Source organism: Macrosteles quadrilineatus, unplaced genomic scaffold, assembly GCF_028750875.1.
Source record: "Macrosteles quadrilineatus isolate MER2022 unplaced genomic scaffold, UCM_ALF_1.0 Scaffold_1__1_contigs__length_201487025, whole genome shotgun sequence".
Lineage (NCBI taxonomy): Eukaryota > Metazoa > Arthropoda > Insecta > Hemiptera > Cicadellidae > Macrosteles > Macrosteles quadrilineatus.
Window position 1 is genome coordinate 60,061,394 of NW_026542594.1, and position 19,845 is coordinate 60,081,238.

Here is a 19,845-nt window from a genome sequence, read left to right on the forward strand (position 1 = left end):
AGGTCATTGTCCAACCCATCCCACCCTTCTATTGTTTGTTTTGCCTTACTAGTATTTATATTCTGACTTTTTCTTTAAACATTAAATTAAATAAATCATGGAAGTTGTAAAGGAATAAATGTGATAAAACTTTTAAACTTTATAGAGCAAAACTACTGACTCAACAAGTTCTTGGAAGTACTTGACTTGCCTACAAAAATGTTGTCATAAAAAATATTAATGGTTTTGGGTTTTGGGACTGCTAATGGTTTTTTATTGCCCCACAACTCTAGTAATAAATTATGAAAATCCTAAACAATCATCTGATAAACCATTTTATGTGCTCCTAACCAACAACAGTGAATTGAAAGTAACTAATTGTTATAATTTGTACCGGAACCGACTACGATAGGTAAATAGGCTACGGTGCACCGCAGACCCCTAACTGAATGCATTTACGTTTTTAAAAGTTTAAAATAAACAACCCGTTATTGTGTTGGTTGGAAAAAAGTAACCATGAGTTATATTATTTTGTCAAAATGTTTGTTTATTCCTAAAAATGCTTTACCTAATTTTTAACTACTTTATTATGGCTATGACATGCTATGACCTATCTTAGTTGTAAAATAGGTTAAGCCTTTATCTTAACTGTTTTTTCTTGACATAATCATGTTATGAGCCAAAGGTGTTGATAATGTGAGTGTGATACTGTAATTGTTGTTAGAAAACCATAAAATGTAGGAAATTATTCATTTATAGTTCATTTTATAGTATTATCAATTAAATAAAATGAGAAAAATACTGGAAGCCCTGTGCTGTACCCATTTTGTACCAAGAACAAATAAAATAGGTAAGAGCAAAAATTGATTATTTTAAAATGTTAAATTGGTTAAAATCAGAATTATTAACCTTAGTAGGGTTCCAAAAGTGTGATTGGAAAATACTTTGGAGTCTATCATAATAACATAAATATTCGCTCAGTAATATTCGATATTCAAAAATATTATGAAGTATTCGATTTAACCCCCAAAAATCGCAGTTCGCACACCCCTACAAAAAGTATACGCACACATAAATAAAAACTGTAATTTACATTACAGGCAGGTAGCAGACTGTACAAAAAATTAACTGTCCCGCTCTAAATTGTCGTATTTTTATTGTATAGATTGTAAGCTTTATCACACCGTTTTATATTAAGTAAAAACTTCAAAAAGATTTTTGAAATAAATCATCATTTTTATTTTAAAAATATACTTCAGAAATAGTAAGTATGAAATTAATTGTATTATTTATTTTTTCAATAACTGAGCCGTGACACGTCCACACGCTCCACCCCACGCGATTTCGGGCCTCAGTGTTTTAACCGTAGGTGGCAAGGTAAGACCTAGGCCCAAGACCGATTTACTTTTTCATTTTGACGTCCCCAGAGGCCAAAAACACCATTCTTTAAAATTTATATATATAAATGTGTGTGTGTGTGTGTGTGTGTGTGTCTGTGAACGCAAAAACTTTAGTAATTTTTGTCCGATTTTGATGAATTTGGTTTAAAGATGTAAAGCGGGATAAACTTGAACGAGTTCGCGAACCAGCATGATCGGACCATGGGAACGGGGGTTTTACAGGGGGTTTATGGGGTAAAAATTGGTTTTTCAAATTTTTGACCCTAAAAACACAACATTTCTCAATTTCTCTCTGGACCTTTTTAATGAGCTTGAAAAATTAGGCCTAATACATAAAAGTGTTTTTGTACGGTTATTGGTAACAGAGAAATTAAAAAAAAATGAAAATATTAAATTTCCATGTTATTCTTATCGAGAATATTGTAAAATATTGTAGGTAGCTAGTTTGCTTGTTTATGGGTATATTTTGATTAAACTTGGCAAATTTATTTATTTTATGCTAAGCTATTGACATTTTACTAAAAACACACTTCATTAGTTTCCTTGTAGCAGCAAACCTAGGTACTCGTTAAACCTAATCTTATTTAAATAAATTTCATTTAAAATAAATTCAGACAAATGGAAAATTTGCTTAGTTGGCAGGTTTGCTGCGGCGGGGGTATATTTTGTCTAGTATTTCGTCGCAGGAATTGGTTTGGATTTGGGTCGTTTCGCAGCAAACCTGCAGACCCGGAGTCAACGTCCGCTGTGAAACATGTGTTTGTCATAAGGCCCATGACTGCCAGCCTAAAAGGGCGAGGTTCATAATGTCCAAATTTCACAAACTCCAACGTCTAAAATATTAAATAAACAGTGCGTTTCATAATGTCCAAACTTCATAAACTCCAAAACTATAACTTTCAAATAAGCACCGTTTCACAATGTCCAAATTTCACAAACTCCAACGTTAATACATTAAATAAACAGTGCTTTTCATAACCTCCAAATTTCATAAACTCCAAAACTATAACTTTAAAATAATCACCGATTCACAATGTCCAAATTTCACAAACTCCAACGTTTAAATATCAAATAAGCAGAGCGGTTCATAACCTCCAAGTTTCATAAGCTCCAACGGTACAGTCTCTGCCAGAAGTCGCTGCAAAGGTTGCCGAGGTTTGGTATGTAGGCGCTACTGTTGTAGCAGCGCGACACGAAGCATCATTGTTGCTCCGTAATTGCTTTCTTAAGAGTGTAAAGTGTTGGTATTAATACCCCTTCCGCAGCAAACCTGCAGACTAAGCGAATTTCCATTTGCCTGATTGGATTTACACTAAAATGACTCCTAAAAAATATCACATTTATTCCCTATTTGAATAGAATTAGTTTAACGAGTACTTAGGTTAGCTGCAATAGGGAGGGTAAAATTGTTTTTTTTTGTAAAATGTAATAGTTTAGTATGAAATTAATGCATTTTCCAAATTTGATAAAAATATGTCCATAACAAGCAAACTACAAAGTTTTTAGGGTAAAAAATGGGAAAACCCAATTTTTACCCCATAAACCCCTGTTGCCATAGTCCGATCACCGATCATGCTGGTTCGCGAACTCGTTCGAATAAACGTAGGTTTACACGTTTGTACCAAATTTCATCAAAATCGGATGATTTTTGCTCGAGTTATCGCGATAACGGACACATATATAAATAAATAAATCTATATATGAATTAGAACTTATGGTGTTTTTTGGTCTCTAGGGACCTCAAAACGAAAAAGTAAATCGGTTCCGGGACCAGGTCTTACCATGAGTACTACGGTAATAGCTTATTAGGGGAAATTCGCTAAAATGTAAATTTGATTTGCACATTGTGCTAACACATATTTGAGTCACACAGCTGAGTGTTCTTCAATCATTAAAATGCACGTATAATCAGTAGTTGAGCGCTGGCGAACGGTGCCTGCTATCTGACTGTGGCAACCACTAGAGAGACTTCTGGCCCAGACTGTACCGTTGGAGGTTATGAAATTTGGACATTATGAACCGCTCTGTTTATTTGTTATCTAAACGTTGGAGTTTGTAAAACTTGGACATTGTGAATCAGTGATTATTTGAATGTTATAGATTTGGAGCTTATGAAATTTGGAGGTTATGAACCGCTCTGTTTATTTAATATTTAAACGTTGGAGTTTGTGAAACTTGGACATTGTGAAACAGTGATTATTTGAATGTTATAGTTTTGGAGCTTATGAAATTTGGACATTATGAAACGCGCTGTTCATTTAATATTTTAAAAGTTGGAGTTTGTGAAATTTGGAGTTTATGAAACGCTCCCGCCTAAAACCATGTTGTACGTTCAAATTTGTTTCATCGTTCTGCATCTGTTGGTATTTTTGTTCATGTTAAATGTTTCATAGTTTTTGAAACACATGATTTATTAAGTGGTTTAGCAAACATCAGATGAGGTCCCGGATGAGAGGCCTTTAGATGTTCCTGTCCTCGGAGAGGGTCGCCCCAGGAGACACTCCACCTTCTCCTTCTTTGGGCTGCCAGCTACCCTGCTGCTCCAGAGACCATTAAGCTGCCCTTCGCCATCTACCACCAGATTGGTTCACCCCCACCTAGCCTACTACAAATGTGAACCATTACCGCCGTTCAATACCGCAAGTTTTGGAATTTCATTATTTTAAATTTTGGGAACATTCTTTTTTGAACTTTAAAGGGGGGCCCATAAATTATAATTGTTTATTTGTTTAGTAGTAATTTGTAATTTTTTTTGTTGTTTAAGGTATTTAGGCTATTACATTTTAACTATTCAGTTACCATATTGAAGGTATACAAAATTTGCTCACCATGTATTTCTTATGGGAGTTTGTTTGGCTCTTCTACCCGACCGATTTTCATTATTAAGGTCTCAAATTGAAGGTAAGCACGCACAGATTTGCCATCAAGAATTGGCATATGTTTATCTATAATCTCACTCGGCTTATACATAAACAAAATTTGCTCTCCATGTATTTCTTATGGGATTTAAATTTGGTTTTTCTTTTTCGAGTTGGTTTGGCTCTTCTACCCGACCGATTTTCATGATTGAGGTCTCAAATGGAAGGTATGAACACACAGATTTGCCATTAAGCATCGGCTTATATTTATTTATAATCCCTCTTGGCTTATACGTAAAAGAAATTTGCTCCCCATGTATTTCTTATGGGAGTTAAATTTGGTTTCTCTTTTCAGAGTTAAACGAACTACTGTATTAGCCTACTCGTCTAAAAAACATAATTTGATTGATTTTTTTATTCTTATTTCAATTTAAAGATGTAGTTCACCAGTTATAATTATATAATCCTATATATATATATATATATATTTAGGTCTAAGGACCTTCAGTGAAATACAGGCTTTCATTTAAGCTATCAGTTATTCAAATCGGACGAGTTTCAAGCAAACGTAACAAGAACAACCAACATAAAAATTATTTTTCATTCGGTTTTTCTATGATTAAAAATTAATAGCTCAGTATTGTTCATGTTTTTATAAGTTTTAAACACAAAATAATTGGTAAATTATAGGCTTTAATTTGAGCTATTGATCGTTTGAATCAGTTAAAGCTCGAGATACTGTATTACTCAATCAAAAATAATAAATATTATTTCTTGGATATTATATTTATTTTAACGCTGCGGAGCAGTATGGGTCCTCTAGTTTATTTTTAAAACAACTAGATACACAAAACTCAAATTGCCTTTCTTCTAAGTAACTATCACTTAAAAAACTAGGCACAGCCACCTGCTTCCATTCAATGTTTTCTTGTGTGTTCTTTTCAAAAGGTTTGTAACCAATTTAATCTATAATCAGGCAATCAAATGCGTAATTTACAAATAACTTAAAATTTTTTTTTACTTAAGGTTGAAATCTGTATTTAAATAAGGATTCAATCTTTTAATTTTTATCGTCCTTAAAAAGATGTTTCAAAATGTACTCCTGCTGTCCAATTCAGATACTTACCTATGCTGTGAACACTGCAGGCGATGTTGAGAACTTCCACCAAACTTTTGCCAAGTAGAAGTGTATTCGCATGAGTCAGACGTTTACCATGCTTTACACGATGTTTACATTCAACTAAATTAGGTGAAGTTTCTAGAAATGCATTAGCTGCACTTTCACACCCTTCTGCGATCAAGTAGCCTAGAAAAAAATGTGAGCTTAAACAACCAAATCAATTCAGTTTTTAATCTTATATAGGTAAATATAGGTAGTCTAAAAAACTATCGGCTAGGCCTATGTCACCCAATCTTTGGTTTATAAGTTATGGGAGCTACAATTTTATTTAACACTGTGATTTGGTACAAACTGAAACAAAAGTTTTAAATAATATTTCTTAGTGATTCATAAAGTGGAGACAACGCAAAATTTAGTGAAACTAACTGGTAGCACAGAAAACATACTACTATAAACCCAGAATGCCAACCGCATGGTAAAGAGCATTAAGTGTTTTGAGAGAGCTTTGCCTGTCAATCGTAGGCAGCGCTACCAGCGGTGCTATGCTGAGTGCATGGCAACGCTGGTGGCACTGCCTACGATTGACAGGCAAAGCTCTCTCAAAACACCTAATGCTTTTTACCATGCGGTTGGCATTCTGGGTTATAGTAATATGTTTTCTGTGCTAGTAGGCCTATGACTGCTTTGTTCACTTGGCTAAACTTAATGTCTTTCATGAATAGCTCTATAAATATTTACTCCTAATTAGCCTATCCAGATATGGTAGCCTAATTAGGTAGGCCTAAATGTAGATATTAAGATCAATTGAAAACAGGAGAAGTACCTAGAACCCGAAACAGGCCTAGCGTAGTTTAAACACTCCACAGGCATCACACGCCTAATTTAGTTGGAGAAAAATATATTTATCTTGTTCGGAAGGGGGCATGTAGAAGCATTACATTTCTTCTAGCTGCCTACTTCCTCTGGTTGACACTCTAGGCCTACTCAAATGTTATTTAAATATAGACCTACCAAGTGTTATGGGGGTACTTTATACCCTCCAGACCCCCAGTCAATTAGGTCAATCAATTATATAAATTATTTAAGATGGGGACACCACTAGGTGCGTATTTAAACCCATATATGAGTGAAGGATGAGTGTAGGATGAGTGGCTCAATCTTGAAGTCTTGTAAGTGACTAAGGCCAACATGTCCCTTATTTTATTTTTTATTTTATTTTATTTCAACGGACATTCCATTTTGTTTGATTTGGTACTAAAGATACATTGTACAGTTCAAGACGACTAATATTAAATAACAACTGTGAACTTTTAACACTTAGACATAGGCAACAAAACAAATAACAATAATATAGTAATTAACAACAATAATGTAGTAATTAACAACAATAAATTATAGCAAAAACATAACAAAGACGATCGTATTACATAATAACCATAAATTACAAGGAAAACAGGCATGTTTGGGAGAATAAATATTAGCTTAAATAAGTATAACAGATTATGACTAGAGCAAGTATGAACAACTTTGTTTAATATTTACAAGGAACATGCAGTGATTTTGATGTGATTTTGAAAGAAACTAGGAAAAAAACAAGTGTAAATAATGATTATTACCAACAAGGATATTGAAGATACAAAAAAAAAAAAATAATAAGCTAAACACTCACGCACTATCTGCCTGTTCAGGCGTGTGGCCCTTTAAAGGCGCCACCTAACACAAGCACACCATTCACCCACAAATTCCGAATGCGACCCTTTAAAGGCATCGCCAAGCACAACCGCACAAACTCACTTTACCAACACGTATCATCTGGGCTGTCGTTATTGGATGAGGCGTCGCTTTACCGCTCTTCTAAAACTGGCCAGGTTGCTGTTGAAGAAGTCAACACTGGAGGAGACGGTGTTGCCGTGGCGCTGTATTCTGGGCAAGGTACTGTTCTTCTCGTAATTGGTGGACTGGTGGGCTCTACCAAAGAGTTCAGTTGACCTTGTGCCACTAGGAACGCGAAAATGGATTCCCTCCAGTATCTCAGGACAGTCTATTATTCCGTTGACAAGTTTAAAGAGAAAGATGATATCCTGGAGTTTCCTTCGGGTTTCCAGTGTATCCAACTTCAGCAAACAAGATACCTCATCCATTGGTACAGATCTGTAAGTGAACCCAAGTCTCAAGCCGACCAGGCGTAATAGTCTGTTCTGTACTGACTGCAATGTGGACACTGCCGTTACCTGGTGTGGGGACCATACAATAGATGCATATTCAAGTATGGGTCGCACATAAGCACAGTAAAGCAGCTTTAGCGTGGATGGGTTTGTAAGGTAGTGTGAGGATCTATATATTAGACCTAAGTTCCTGCTTGCTCTGGATGAGATGTTATTGATGTGGTTGGTAAAACTTAAAGAAGAGTGCATCAAAATTCCAAGGTCCTTGGCTTCATCCTTTCTCTGAAGACTACAACCACTGAGAGTGTAACTTGTGTTATGTCTAGAACGTGATCTATGGAAGGACATGTAAAAAAATTTTTCTTTGTTAAGCGCCATGCAATTTTTGTTACACCACACTTCAACGGCATCTAGGGCGTCCTGAAGGGAGCTCTCATCGGCTTTGTTCCCAATCTTTGTAAATATTTTCATATCATCAGCAAATAATAGCTGGTTGACTCCTAGGCCCCTGACGATGTCATTAATGAAGGCAATAAAAAGTATTGGACCCAAGTGTGATCCCTGCGGGACCCCCGAAGTAGCATCGATCACTGAAGATTGTGAGGAGGTAAATCTTACAATAAGCTTTCTATTCCTCAGATAGCTTCCGAACCATTGCAGCAGCGATCCGTGGATTCCATAGGACTCAAGTTTAACCAGGAGATGATTGTGGCTAACCTTGTCAAAGGCCTTTGAAAAGTCCAGGTATAGAGCATCAACCTGGAAACCCTCTTTGAAAGCAGCCATTACGTAGGATTCAAATGTGACAAGGTTAGTTATGGTCGACTTCCCCGGGACAAAGCCGTGCTGGGAGGGGCTTAAGGCTGGAATTATCACTGGAGATACCCTGGTTAGAATTAGTTTTTCAAAAACCTTAGCGAGCACCGGTTGAATGGCTATGGGTCTGTAGTTTTTAGCATCGGTTTTAGAGCCTGACTTGTGGATAGGAATTATGTAGCTGGACTTGAGGGCAGTTGGGAAGATTCCTTGATGCACAGATTCATTGAATAGCTGCTGGACAGGCTTAGCAATAATGCTACTACAGTGTCTGAGTACAGAGGGTGGCACAGAGTCAGGTCCACAGCCTTTAGATGTGTCTAAGTCGCGAAGGGCTCTTAACACTTCTTCCTCAGAGAAAGTACATGAGCTGATCAGGTTAGAGCTGCAGATATCATATTGTGTTTGGGGGGCCACAGTAGGTGGAGTAAAAACAGAAGAGAAAAAACTAGCGAAAAGTTCACACATTTCCTTTGGTTCTGTGGAGGTCTCCCCATTAATCAAATCAAATCAAATCAAATCAAATCAAATCAAATCATCTTTATTCCATAGACACAAATTGTGAAAAGTACAATAGTGTATAGGCTGCGTCAACAATATAATACAACTTAAAACTAATCTAAGGTTGAGGCAAAATAATCTTCTATTTTATAAAAACAGTTTTTTAGAAGAATTCTCTTGATGGCTACTTTAAAAACATTTAATGGTAACTTTTTAACTTTAACTGGTAACTTGTTGTACAATTTGGTAGCGGTATATTTGAAGCTAGCTTGAGTGGTGGCATAAAGGCACTGATCTATTCTTAAATTATTACAATTCCTTGTGGCATACTTGTGCACATCCTTATTACAAAGTAAAATATCACAGTTGTTTTTAACATATAACAGACATTGAAAAATATAAATACAGGTTAAGGGCATCACAGACAATTTCTTAAATATAGGCTTACAATGACTACGTGGGGGAGCATTACTTAACAGTCTAATGGCTCTTTTTTGTAAAACAAACAAGATGTTGGCATGGCTACAATTAGCCCAGAGAATGGCACTATATACTAAATGACAATGAACATAACTAAAATACACAGTTAACAATACATCTGGAGAAACAATTGATTTTACATTTCTTAAAATAAAAATTCCTTTGGAGAGTTTTGGAGCGATAAAATCTATATGGGAAAACCATTTTAGGTTGCTCTGTATCATCACACCTAAGAATTTGACTGGAGTTTGAGAATTCTTAGAGTTACCATAGGTCATTTCCAGATTTTGAGTTTTGTTTACGTTAAGAGACAGCTTATTGGCCTTACACCAGTCGGACATTGTTTTAACAGACTCAGAAATTACACTGTCCTGCATACACTTAGTAGACTTGATATTCAAACACACGTCGTCTGCATACATAAAACATGAAACATCATTACTTTGGACATTAAAAGGTAAGTCATTAACATAAATAATGAAGAGTAGGGGGCCTAAAATGGACCCTTGTGGCACTCCGTGGGGAGTGTGTTTAAGCTCTGACAGTGAATCCTGGAAATAAACAGCCTGGAATCTGTTGCTCAGATATGACTCAATCAAAGACACGGCATTATCACAAAAACCAAATGACTTTAGTTTGCCTAGTAAAACACTGTGAGACACAGTGTCGAAAGCCCTTGAGAGATCAAAAAATTTTGAGCAAACACCTTGTTTTCTTTCCATGGCCTCTAGAGTGTCCTGAATGTAATTTAAGACCGCCTCCGTAGTGGATCGGTGCTTGCGGAAACCAAATTGCGCACACGAAAGCAAACCGTTTGAATCCAGAAAGTTAACTATTTGCCATGAAAGCACCCTCTCAATGACCTTCGACAGAGTGGGCACCAAGGCCACAGGCCTATAATTGCTAACATCCAATCTATTACCTTTTTTAAATATTGGCACTATCTTAGAAATTTTAAGTTTGTCTGGGAAAGTTTTTCCCGTAATACAGGAGTTAATGATGTGTGCAATGACTTCACATAAATAATCACTACCAAACTTTAGAATCTGAGAACTTAAACCAAAAATATCAAGACTGCTGCTGCTGCTTAAAGACAAAATAGCTTTATGTACACATTCTACTGATACCTCACAAAATTCAAATTTAACATTACACAAAGGAACACTAGACATATACTCATCGGCACTGGTTAAACTAACAGGAATGTTATCAACAATATCATCAATACTACTTACAAAAAAAGAGTTAAAATTTTCTGAGTTTAAAGGTGAATCAACATCTGGTAATATAACAACTGGGCGCTCATTTGTTGAGATATTTTTTCTAATGATATTCCACATTACCCTGGGCTTGTTGCAGGCATTAGAAATACATGAGTTATTGAACAATAACTTAGCTTCCTTTACTTTCTTATTATAGATCTTAGTTAATAACTTGTACCTAACCTTAAAAGCTTCACAACCAGTATCTTTACTTAGATAAAAATAATTCAAACATTCTTCTTTTAACTTCCTAAGTTCACCAGTATACCAATTACCAATGTGTTTGCGAGGTTTAGCAGATCTTGGCCTAACGTAAGGAAAACAACAATTTACAAAAATAATGACTAGATTAAGAAATAACAATATCTTAGTATTTACATCATCTACGCTGTAGATTTCATTCCAGTTTGTATCCTTGATATGATTACAAAAAACACCAGCGTTATTGTCTGACACCCTGCGCCTGGACTGTGACGCACCCATGGACCTCGGAGGATGTGACTGTGTGGAAGCAGGAGCCAAGTCCAAACACATAGATGAACTTACGATGTAGTGATCAGACGCCGTAGTCGGAATAACTGTAGCCTTCCACCTCGAGGGATGCAAATTGGTTACATAATTGTCAATGCACGAACCATCAAGCATATTTAAAAGGCTGGGTCGAGTTACTTCGTCTCTTAGCATAATGTTGAGCCCAAAACTTGAAATTAAGTTACAAAAATCTTGACAGACGTGAGACACGTTATCTTTAACATCGATGTTGAAGTCACCAGCTATAAGAACATCACATTCCAAGGATGCTGTTACAGTTAAAAGTTCTTCGAATTTGAGCAAGAATAACTCAGTATTGTCTTTGTCTGGAATTCGATAAATGCACACCAATAAAATTTTCGGATTGTCTAGGAAGAGAGCACTAATTTCAAAGACATTTACCAAGGCTAAACTGGTAATAATAGGCGCAGGAGACCAATTAATAGCTTTGTTGTCCCTAATAAATATTGCTGAACCTCCTCTTTCTAACCGAGGCCTAATAAAGCTTGAACATAGTGTAAAGTTTTCTAGATGTAATGATTTTATGTCAGAATCCAAAAGCCAATGTTCAGTAATAAAAACAACATCACTGTTTTCGTCATTAGCAAATATTTCAACGAAGTTGACCTTGTCACAAAGATTACGGCAGTTCCATAGCAAGGTATTGAAGTTAAAATTGTTTAGGCCTAGGCCTACGTCAATTATATGTGCACAAGGGTTGGCTACGTCAGTGCTTACCTGGTTTTCAAAGTCAGTCACATTGGAGGTACAACTCGTTTGTCCTGTAAGTTTAAAGATTTCTTGACAACAAACCTGTTCACAAACACTCCCTTCGGCCAGAAGTCAGGTTTATACACTACTTCGTCAATCCTGGAAGGAATGGTAACTTTAAATGAACAGTATTCCTCCGGGTACCTACTTAGAATTTAGTGATTCTACTTTAAACGATTCATTGCTAAATTTTTCTAATAGGAAAGATTCCAAATCCTTAGAGTCAGTGTCCGGTGATAGCCTAGATACAAACAGGAACGACTTCTTTTCGGCAGTTTTAAGCCTATCGCCATCAGCTGCACTTGAACTTCCAGTAATAAATTTAGGTTTGTTATTGTTTTGATTTTGTCTGTAACTGACATTCCCAACGCCACGGCCTCCATTATTCTGACTCTTCTGTTGATGTTGTTGAAAGTCACGACGCATATTTCGCTTCCGATAGGAGACTGTCTGGAACGAATCGGATTCAGCTGCCATCTCACTCCTATTTGACTCCGCTGCTGCAGATTCAGACTTGGATGTAGTCGGTCGGCCTTCTGGGTTTCGAAGCAACGAGCTCGTCATAGTCGACTCTTTTACTCTATGACCACTAACAACAGATTTGACACTAGCTGTCTGTTCAACGTTGTTGTTGTTGTTGTTGTTGACATTTTCATTACTGTCAAGCATACTAGGGTTAGGTTTAAGAATATCCTTATCGATAAGATTACAATTTAAGGAAGTTAGATTTTGAATACTACCTTCACCTCTCTTTAAATTCTGTGATTTTAGTTTGCTAGCATACGTGTTATTAGTAGACTTGTCAAAAACGATATCACCAATGATTTCAGACTGGTGTTTCAGTCCGTTCTTCAGCTTGTCATTTTCACTGAGTAAAAACATAATTTGCTCACTCATCTTATTTTGCGTGATAATTAAATTGCACACTTTATCCGAGAGAGATTGAAATGAGTCATCAGAATATGGTACATCACATTCATCGTCATTTTTCACAGAACTTGCTGAGCAGGGAGCAGACGACGGCGGCGGCATCGTTGCGGATGACGACCGGCACGTTTCACACTTGAAAAAAGCCTTATCTCCTAACTCCTTAAAAATATTTAACTCTTCGTTTGATAGCCCGGCACACGAAATGTGAAACCACGACAGACAATATCCAAAACACTTGATACATTTACTGTTCTTCGTAATATTTCTTTTGCAATCAGCCGAGCCACATCTAGTAGGCGCCATCTTGATGACGCAAAACTTGATTATAAGTCAGACTTGTAGGCGTGTCCCTCTGCAGTTTAGAGTTTTTCAAGAAGCTCCAGAATATTTTGGGGTTTGTAGTGATCGTGTCTTGCACATGAGATATATAATCTAAATAGCAGCGCCTCGATAGTTGCTTGCAGCGCTCTCTGATTTGAGAGAATTCATTGTAGTCTGAAGTACTAAGTGTTGACTTGTATTTCTTGTGTGCAAGTTTTTTATGGATGACTTGTTGCTTGAGTTCTCTGCTGAACCATGCGGGGAATTTTGACTGGCCGATCCTCCTCTTTGGGGTATGTTTTAAGATTATCGATTGAAGAATATCTGTGAAGCTGCTGAAAGTGGAGTCAAGATCATCAATCGAATTATTGCCGAAGAGGTTGGTTGAGAGTATGTCATTGTAAATATTGACTAGATTGCACTTTTTAAAGTTAGGGATGAGAGTTGGGTTGCTAATTATTACTAATTGTGTCTATCTGCAATGTGATGCTCAGCGCGGGGTGGTGAGTTTCCTCTGGAAGAAGGGGGTCCGTTTCGTGTGTCACTTGAATATCAGAGGTAGAGCAGAAAACAAGATCCAGAATCACCCTATTTCCGTTTGGTATTCCATTGTATTGTCCGAGACCAAATGCTGATGTAAATTCTACCAAGGGACTTAATGATGCTCCGTGGGTAATTCTTGCATTAGGCACAATCCAGTCTACCTTTGGTAGGTTAAAATCTCCAGTGATAACTGTAGACCACGCATTTGTGGCGAGCATAACCTCTTCCAGGTTTTTACAGAATTCACTCTAAATCCGTGCAGGTTAGTTTGGGGGTATGTATGCTCCACACAGTAATATTTTTGGGTGATGTCTGGGCGTAACAGAGACAAAAATACACTCCACAGATCCAACCGGAGGGATCTGAGATGAAGAGAATTTCCTGTGAACTGCAATTAACACGCCACCTCCACTAGTTTTACTGCTGGTCTGAGATGACCGGTCCGTTCTGTAAACACAATAGTTATCGAAACCAAGTTCAGCGCAGGAGATTTCAGGTGTAAGATTAGTTTCAGTAAGTATTATAATATCATTTGTGCAGGATGCAAGTGCAATTTTCAGGTCCATTAGTTTACTACGTGGACACAGCTATTAACTAATAGCCCATATAGCCAATACTACAGCTTCCTAATTGGCCGTAGTGGCCGTAAAACGAAGGTTAGGATTACGAATCTAAGGTTAATTGAGCGGTACTGATTACTCAAGGTAATGGTAATATGGCGTGGTCTGGACGGGTCCGTACTGAGTGAGGAGTGAGGACTGAGTGAGAAGAGCAAACAACTGTTTATACTTGATCTAATGCGGAATGAAATCAAATCAATTCGTTTTGAAACCAAATAGGCTAATCAGTTCTTATTTAGGCATGTGAGGAAGGTAGGTCGGGTTTTATGCGGGTTCGTGACTGTATTAAGTGTTTTGAAGTGAGGTTAGATTAGGAAGGTAAAGGTTAGGTTATAATGAACCGACTCATTACAACCTAACCTTTAACTTACCTAATCTAACCTCACTTCAAAGGATTTAGTCACGAATCCGCATAAGTCCGACCTATCTTCCTCACATTCCTTTTCTGACATAAAATATAATTTAAACACTAATATTAAGGTTAGGTTGGGTTAAAGATTAGATTAGATTATGTAACATAATGTATTAGTTGCTGATACATTAAATTATGCACTGTGGCACGTTTTCACTTTTAGACACAATGGGATCTTATGTACTATGGGATTATGCACTATGACACGTTCATTAATGACGTTGAGGCATTAACTTAGTCAATGGTTGAAGATTGGAATGAGGACGATGATCATGTCGGCAGTGGCCTAGCTTCTATTAGGTACTGATATTTTACGTGAATAAATTCTATTTTGTTTTATAATTCATGTGATTAATTAGTTTATGTATCGTAGTTGATTTATTGTATTTTCTAAACAGCACCAAAGTCCATTTTCTTTTAAAAATCTAGTTATTGCATATTGTAACTCTGATTTTGCTCTCATGGCGTCGTGTGTGGTTTTGTCTGTTTAGTATCGAATGTAAACAACTGACAGCTGTTTCCACTCCACAAACCTTCCACCCCTTTTAGTGTTAGTCGCCACTAGAACTTGGACTCGTCCATACCACAAATATGTTAATAAATCAACAAAACTCAAGCTTAATATTAATTATTTAACAGTACGGCCACTTAGGAATCTCTCCGACCAAAACTGATTGCATTTTTAGATTCAGCGTTAAAAATACTGTAACATATCAAAATTACATCATATTCCAGTGTAAGTACGGTAAATAATTAGGGTAGAGTGGGGGAATTGGGACCCGGGGGTAATTGGGAGCTACTTTTTTAAATTTGTAAATTTTGTATTAGGCCTATTTATTTTTTAAACAAAATTTTAAATAGGCCTACGTTAAAGTTTTGGCATTCTAAAGGGGTTTCATCACAAATTATTGGATAATTGTAATCTTATGTTTGATGTATAAAAAATAAAAAAAATTAAGCCGTGTTTTTTTCCGAATATAAAACATGTGGCAAAACTTTAGCGTGGTAGTATTTTGAGTTATTTTTTATATATTTTATGAATTAATAATCATACCAAAATGTATTTTTTGACACATTAAAGGTTTAAGCAATAGTTTGTTAGGGCTTTAACATTTTTAAAAAAGTTAAAAATTAATTTAATAAATTTTTTTTAAATGGGTCCCAATTACCCCGGTGTGGGGAAATGGGACCCATATTTTTTTATCCCACTTATAATTAATCCCACATATAATTAATATTAATATTATAATTAATCCCACATATAACTAATCAATAATTATATGTGGCTGCAGTGGTGATTATCATGTTGTACTTAGCCTATGTGTAAAAACAGAATTTTGAAGTAGGTAGGTCCCAATTACCCCAGCATGGAGTAATTGGGAACCAGTCTCATCGCGTGGTTACATCGGGTTGGAATGACATAGCCTATGTACAGAAAAGTAAAAAAATTATTTTACAACCACTTGAATAAGAAACTAGAGCTTAAAAGAGTGAGCTAAGCCCATAATTGGCCTATTTTAAATTATATTTGGACTGATAACTACCATTTATTAGAAATTCTTTCAGCTGAAAAAGCGAAATTCCGGAAAGTTTGCATATGACCAGAAAAAAAGTTTGGCATAAAATATACTTATAGTTTTTTTTTTTTATTTAACTATAACTTATATGTCTTTAACAGTTTAAATCTATATTTTCTGACTGTTATCTGCTATGGTTTATTTTTCCTATTTTATTAAGAAAAAAGTGTAATGTTTTGGAAAAAATAGTTTGAACTGTTGTAATGTCCTAAAAAAAATTTTTTTTCAATAAAAGTATGTTGCATTTTGTTTATTATGTTTTCATTTTTAGAACCCTATTACCCCCACAAATTAATATTAGGTGCTTATGGGTTTATAAGCATAGGTCCCAATTACCCCATGTGGGGTAATTGGGTTCCAAATTATTATTATTTCTTTTTCCATAGTAAATTTATTTAAAAAAAATGAAAAACATGTGATAAGACGACAAATTACAGTTGGAAACCTTGTGCATGGTCATATTTTGATTATTTTCTGACAATAAACATATAATTGAAAAAAATAAAAACATGGGTCCCAATTCCCCCACTCTACCCTACCACAGAATCTGAATCTTTATTGCCATTGATCAATAACACATTGAAATAGGCATAGGCCTAGTCAAATTAAGATCTAGCCATAGGAGTATTCCAAGTAAGCTGTAACTTAATATTGGCTGTAGGCCTATGGGCTGAGTTATTAGTTAACAGCTGTTTCTAAGGAACATGTCGGCCTTTTTTTAGTCACTTTAAGTTACAAGACTATAAGAATGAGCGCGTTCGTTGAACATGCACCGGTGCACCGGTGTTGCCCCGGTGCAAAAAATGTGTCGTTCTGGGAGACCGGTGAGTTAACCTAGCAGACAGCTATTTCCTCTTTTTCCTCCACCGGTGCAAGATTTATGCACCGGAGAAATTGTACGGTGCATAATACACCGGCGGCCTCTGATTGGTCAGTTTCTTTGACAACAGCTTGCAGCTATGGCAAGATGGCGGGTCCACCAAATAATGTTCATTAGTTTTATAGGTTATGTTGCGTAATGAGTGAAAATTTGTTCAATGAGGGGGTTATATTACGTAATAAATAATAATTTTCAATTTTATTCCGTGAGGGCAAGTTTGTTTGTTTGATTTAAATATTATAAAGCAAATAGTAGGTGAATGTGTAAATTATAATCCGATGTGTACCGTAAACCGGTGAATAACCGTTCTGGGATACCAAGACTCTTGCCCCGGGGCGGCACCGGTGAATAAGTCACCGGTTAATCTGCACCGGTGCACCGGTACATGTTCCCAGAACGCGACCATTGTGTCACTCATCCTTATTGGTGAGTTTAGTCACTTTTAAGTTGCAAGGCTATAAGATTGAGCCACTCATCCTTATTGGTGAGTTATTGGCAGGTTCACACAAGTGTTTTAAGGCAGACATGCTACTTAGCCTGTTGTCTAGTCACTGTCTTGCCTATCCTAAGTTTGATTTTCTGCTCAACTTTAGGCTCACTTACCATAAACAGCTCTGGCAATCTCTGATGGTAAAAATTCTTCCATTATTTCAAAAATATGTATACAATGTCAAATTGAAAACTGCCCTGTTTTCACACATTGACTTGATAAAGGGCTTTTTATGAATTTGGCCCTGGGTAACTTGGTGAGAAGTAAACAAAACTGAGATATTGTACTACTAGGTATGCCTAGACTAGAGGTAAGTTAGCCTCTCTGATATTACGTTTAACTTATCCATTATAACATTAGGCCTACTAAAACACAGAATAAAAGTACAGTAATGCAAATAGGTCTATGCCTGGGTTGAAACTATTTTGTCTGTTTATACGAGCAAACATACAATTTGGAAAACTATACCACTAGGCTATAACAAAACTTATGACACAAACACGGTTGACGGTTGGCCGCGCGTTGGCGTTACACTCACACTCAACTCCATTTTCAACATTCAACATTTGATTCATTCAACCGACCGATTCAACATTAAATAAATAAACTAACAAAAACATAACTTAACACTCCCTCCAATCAAATCCCTCCTTTTACCGTCCCCCTGTCATCTCTTTCTCTTTCTCTCCAACTCCACTTCACTACATGAAATCGAAATCGGTTTTTTTCCTCTAGTTTGCTTAGCAATTAGCAGGCTTCGGTTTAATAGACCAGGCAGCCTCGGTGTACACTGAGTTGTGGTTGCTTCCAATTAATTCATCCTGCAATAAAGGTTATTTGTTAGTTTACAAACATTTGTTATTGAACATAAATGTGCACAATCAATGTTTCATGTTGATTTTTTCTAGTTTTGTTATTGTACCTAATTATGTATAATCTGTTCAGCGACAGCGTTCAGCGGCCTTTCATTCATAGGCAAATCGGCGAATTTAGCTATGTGGTTTCACTGTGACTATCTTGAATCATGGTGGAAGGATCTTGTATCGACAAAAACTGCAAAATAAAGCAGAATAACACCATTGATTATATCCCCCTGAATAATCTATGATAATTTCCTGATTTAATATCAGTGTCAATACCTAGTTTGGTGGAAAAATTAAGACTGTTTAAAAGAGTACAGAGAAGTTATACGTTCATAGATTTCAAACGGTGAAAAAATGGGTTGACGACACCGAACATTGAGCGTACACGACAACCCGCCACCTTCGTTGGCAAAAGCGGCCGTTGTCCGTGCATCATAAAATGCATCACCTTTGCAAGGCCGCACTAGATATATCTAGTGCGGCCTTGGGTTTTCGCCATTGACTATTGTATTAATAGTCAAAGGTTTTCGCTATATTTTCACGAAGTGAGCTGGCGTATGTATGTATATGAATGTTTTCTTTTATTTTTTTATTTTTTTTTTATTTTATTTTACATACCAACAGACAACTCCATTATTAATGTTCTCACTGAAGAACTCATTGATGTTGTGTAGTATAATATGGTCTATTAGAGAGGTATTTTTAAGGTGTTGGACAAATGTTTTTTTGTTGTGTAGACGTTTAAATTGTTGTGGTAGCAAGTTGTAGAATTTTGAGCAGGTATATTGTGGTGTATTACTGAATACACCAATAATGAACCACAAAAAGTTAAGTGCATGTATGTTCAGTATTAAAAATTAATCTAGGCTGGTTATTTATTATTTTGCTCATCACCAAACTTGTTATATGTTTTGTACATTATGCCTTTATTGCTATTACAGTATATCTCTTTTTGCCCGTTGTTTCTTGTTGGTTGTTGTTTCACATTATTTTAATTTATTTATTTATTTATGTTTTCAATATCGAAGTTCCTGTTATCTTGTTAATATTATATAAGAAGGTTTCAACTTACTACAAGATTCCCGTACGTAGAACTGGCACACAGCTATAAAAAAAAAACAGGGTTAGGCAAAAGTCTGGAACTCCCCAGTTAACTTTTTAACGCGTTGCAGTAGGAAAACCAAACTCGGCACATATTTACAACATAAGACATTGCACTTTTTCATCAAAGTTACAACTTTGCCCCAGCCCCCAAATTGGGGTATTTTGGGGGCAGCCCCAAATTTTCAAACGTAAACACCTATCATGTGACCCCTCATTTTAAAG

General features: G+C 36.2%; 1 protein-coding gene across 1 annotated transcript in view; it reads right to left on the reverse strand.

Annotated features, from left to right (window-relative positions):
* The window catches only part of LOC128983232 (repetitive organellar protein-like), a 133,463-nt gene extending 115,229 nt beyond the window's left edge, over positions 1–18,234 (reverse strand). The window contains exons 1-2 of the mRNA XM_054402458.1: positions 17,770–18,234; positions 5,364–5,543 (exon numbers count right to left, since the gene is read on the reverse strand). Of these exons, the coding sequence (XP_054258433.1) occupies positions 5,364–5,543; positions 17,770–17,812 (223 nt within the window). The 5' untranslated portion in view covers positions 17,813–18,234. The remainder of the gene's footprint in view (positions 1–5,363; positions 5,544–17,769) is intronic.
* Positions 18,235–19,845: the final 1,611 nt, after the last annotated feature.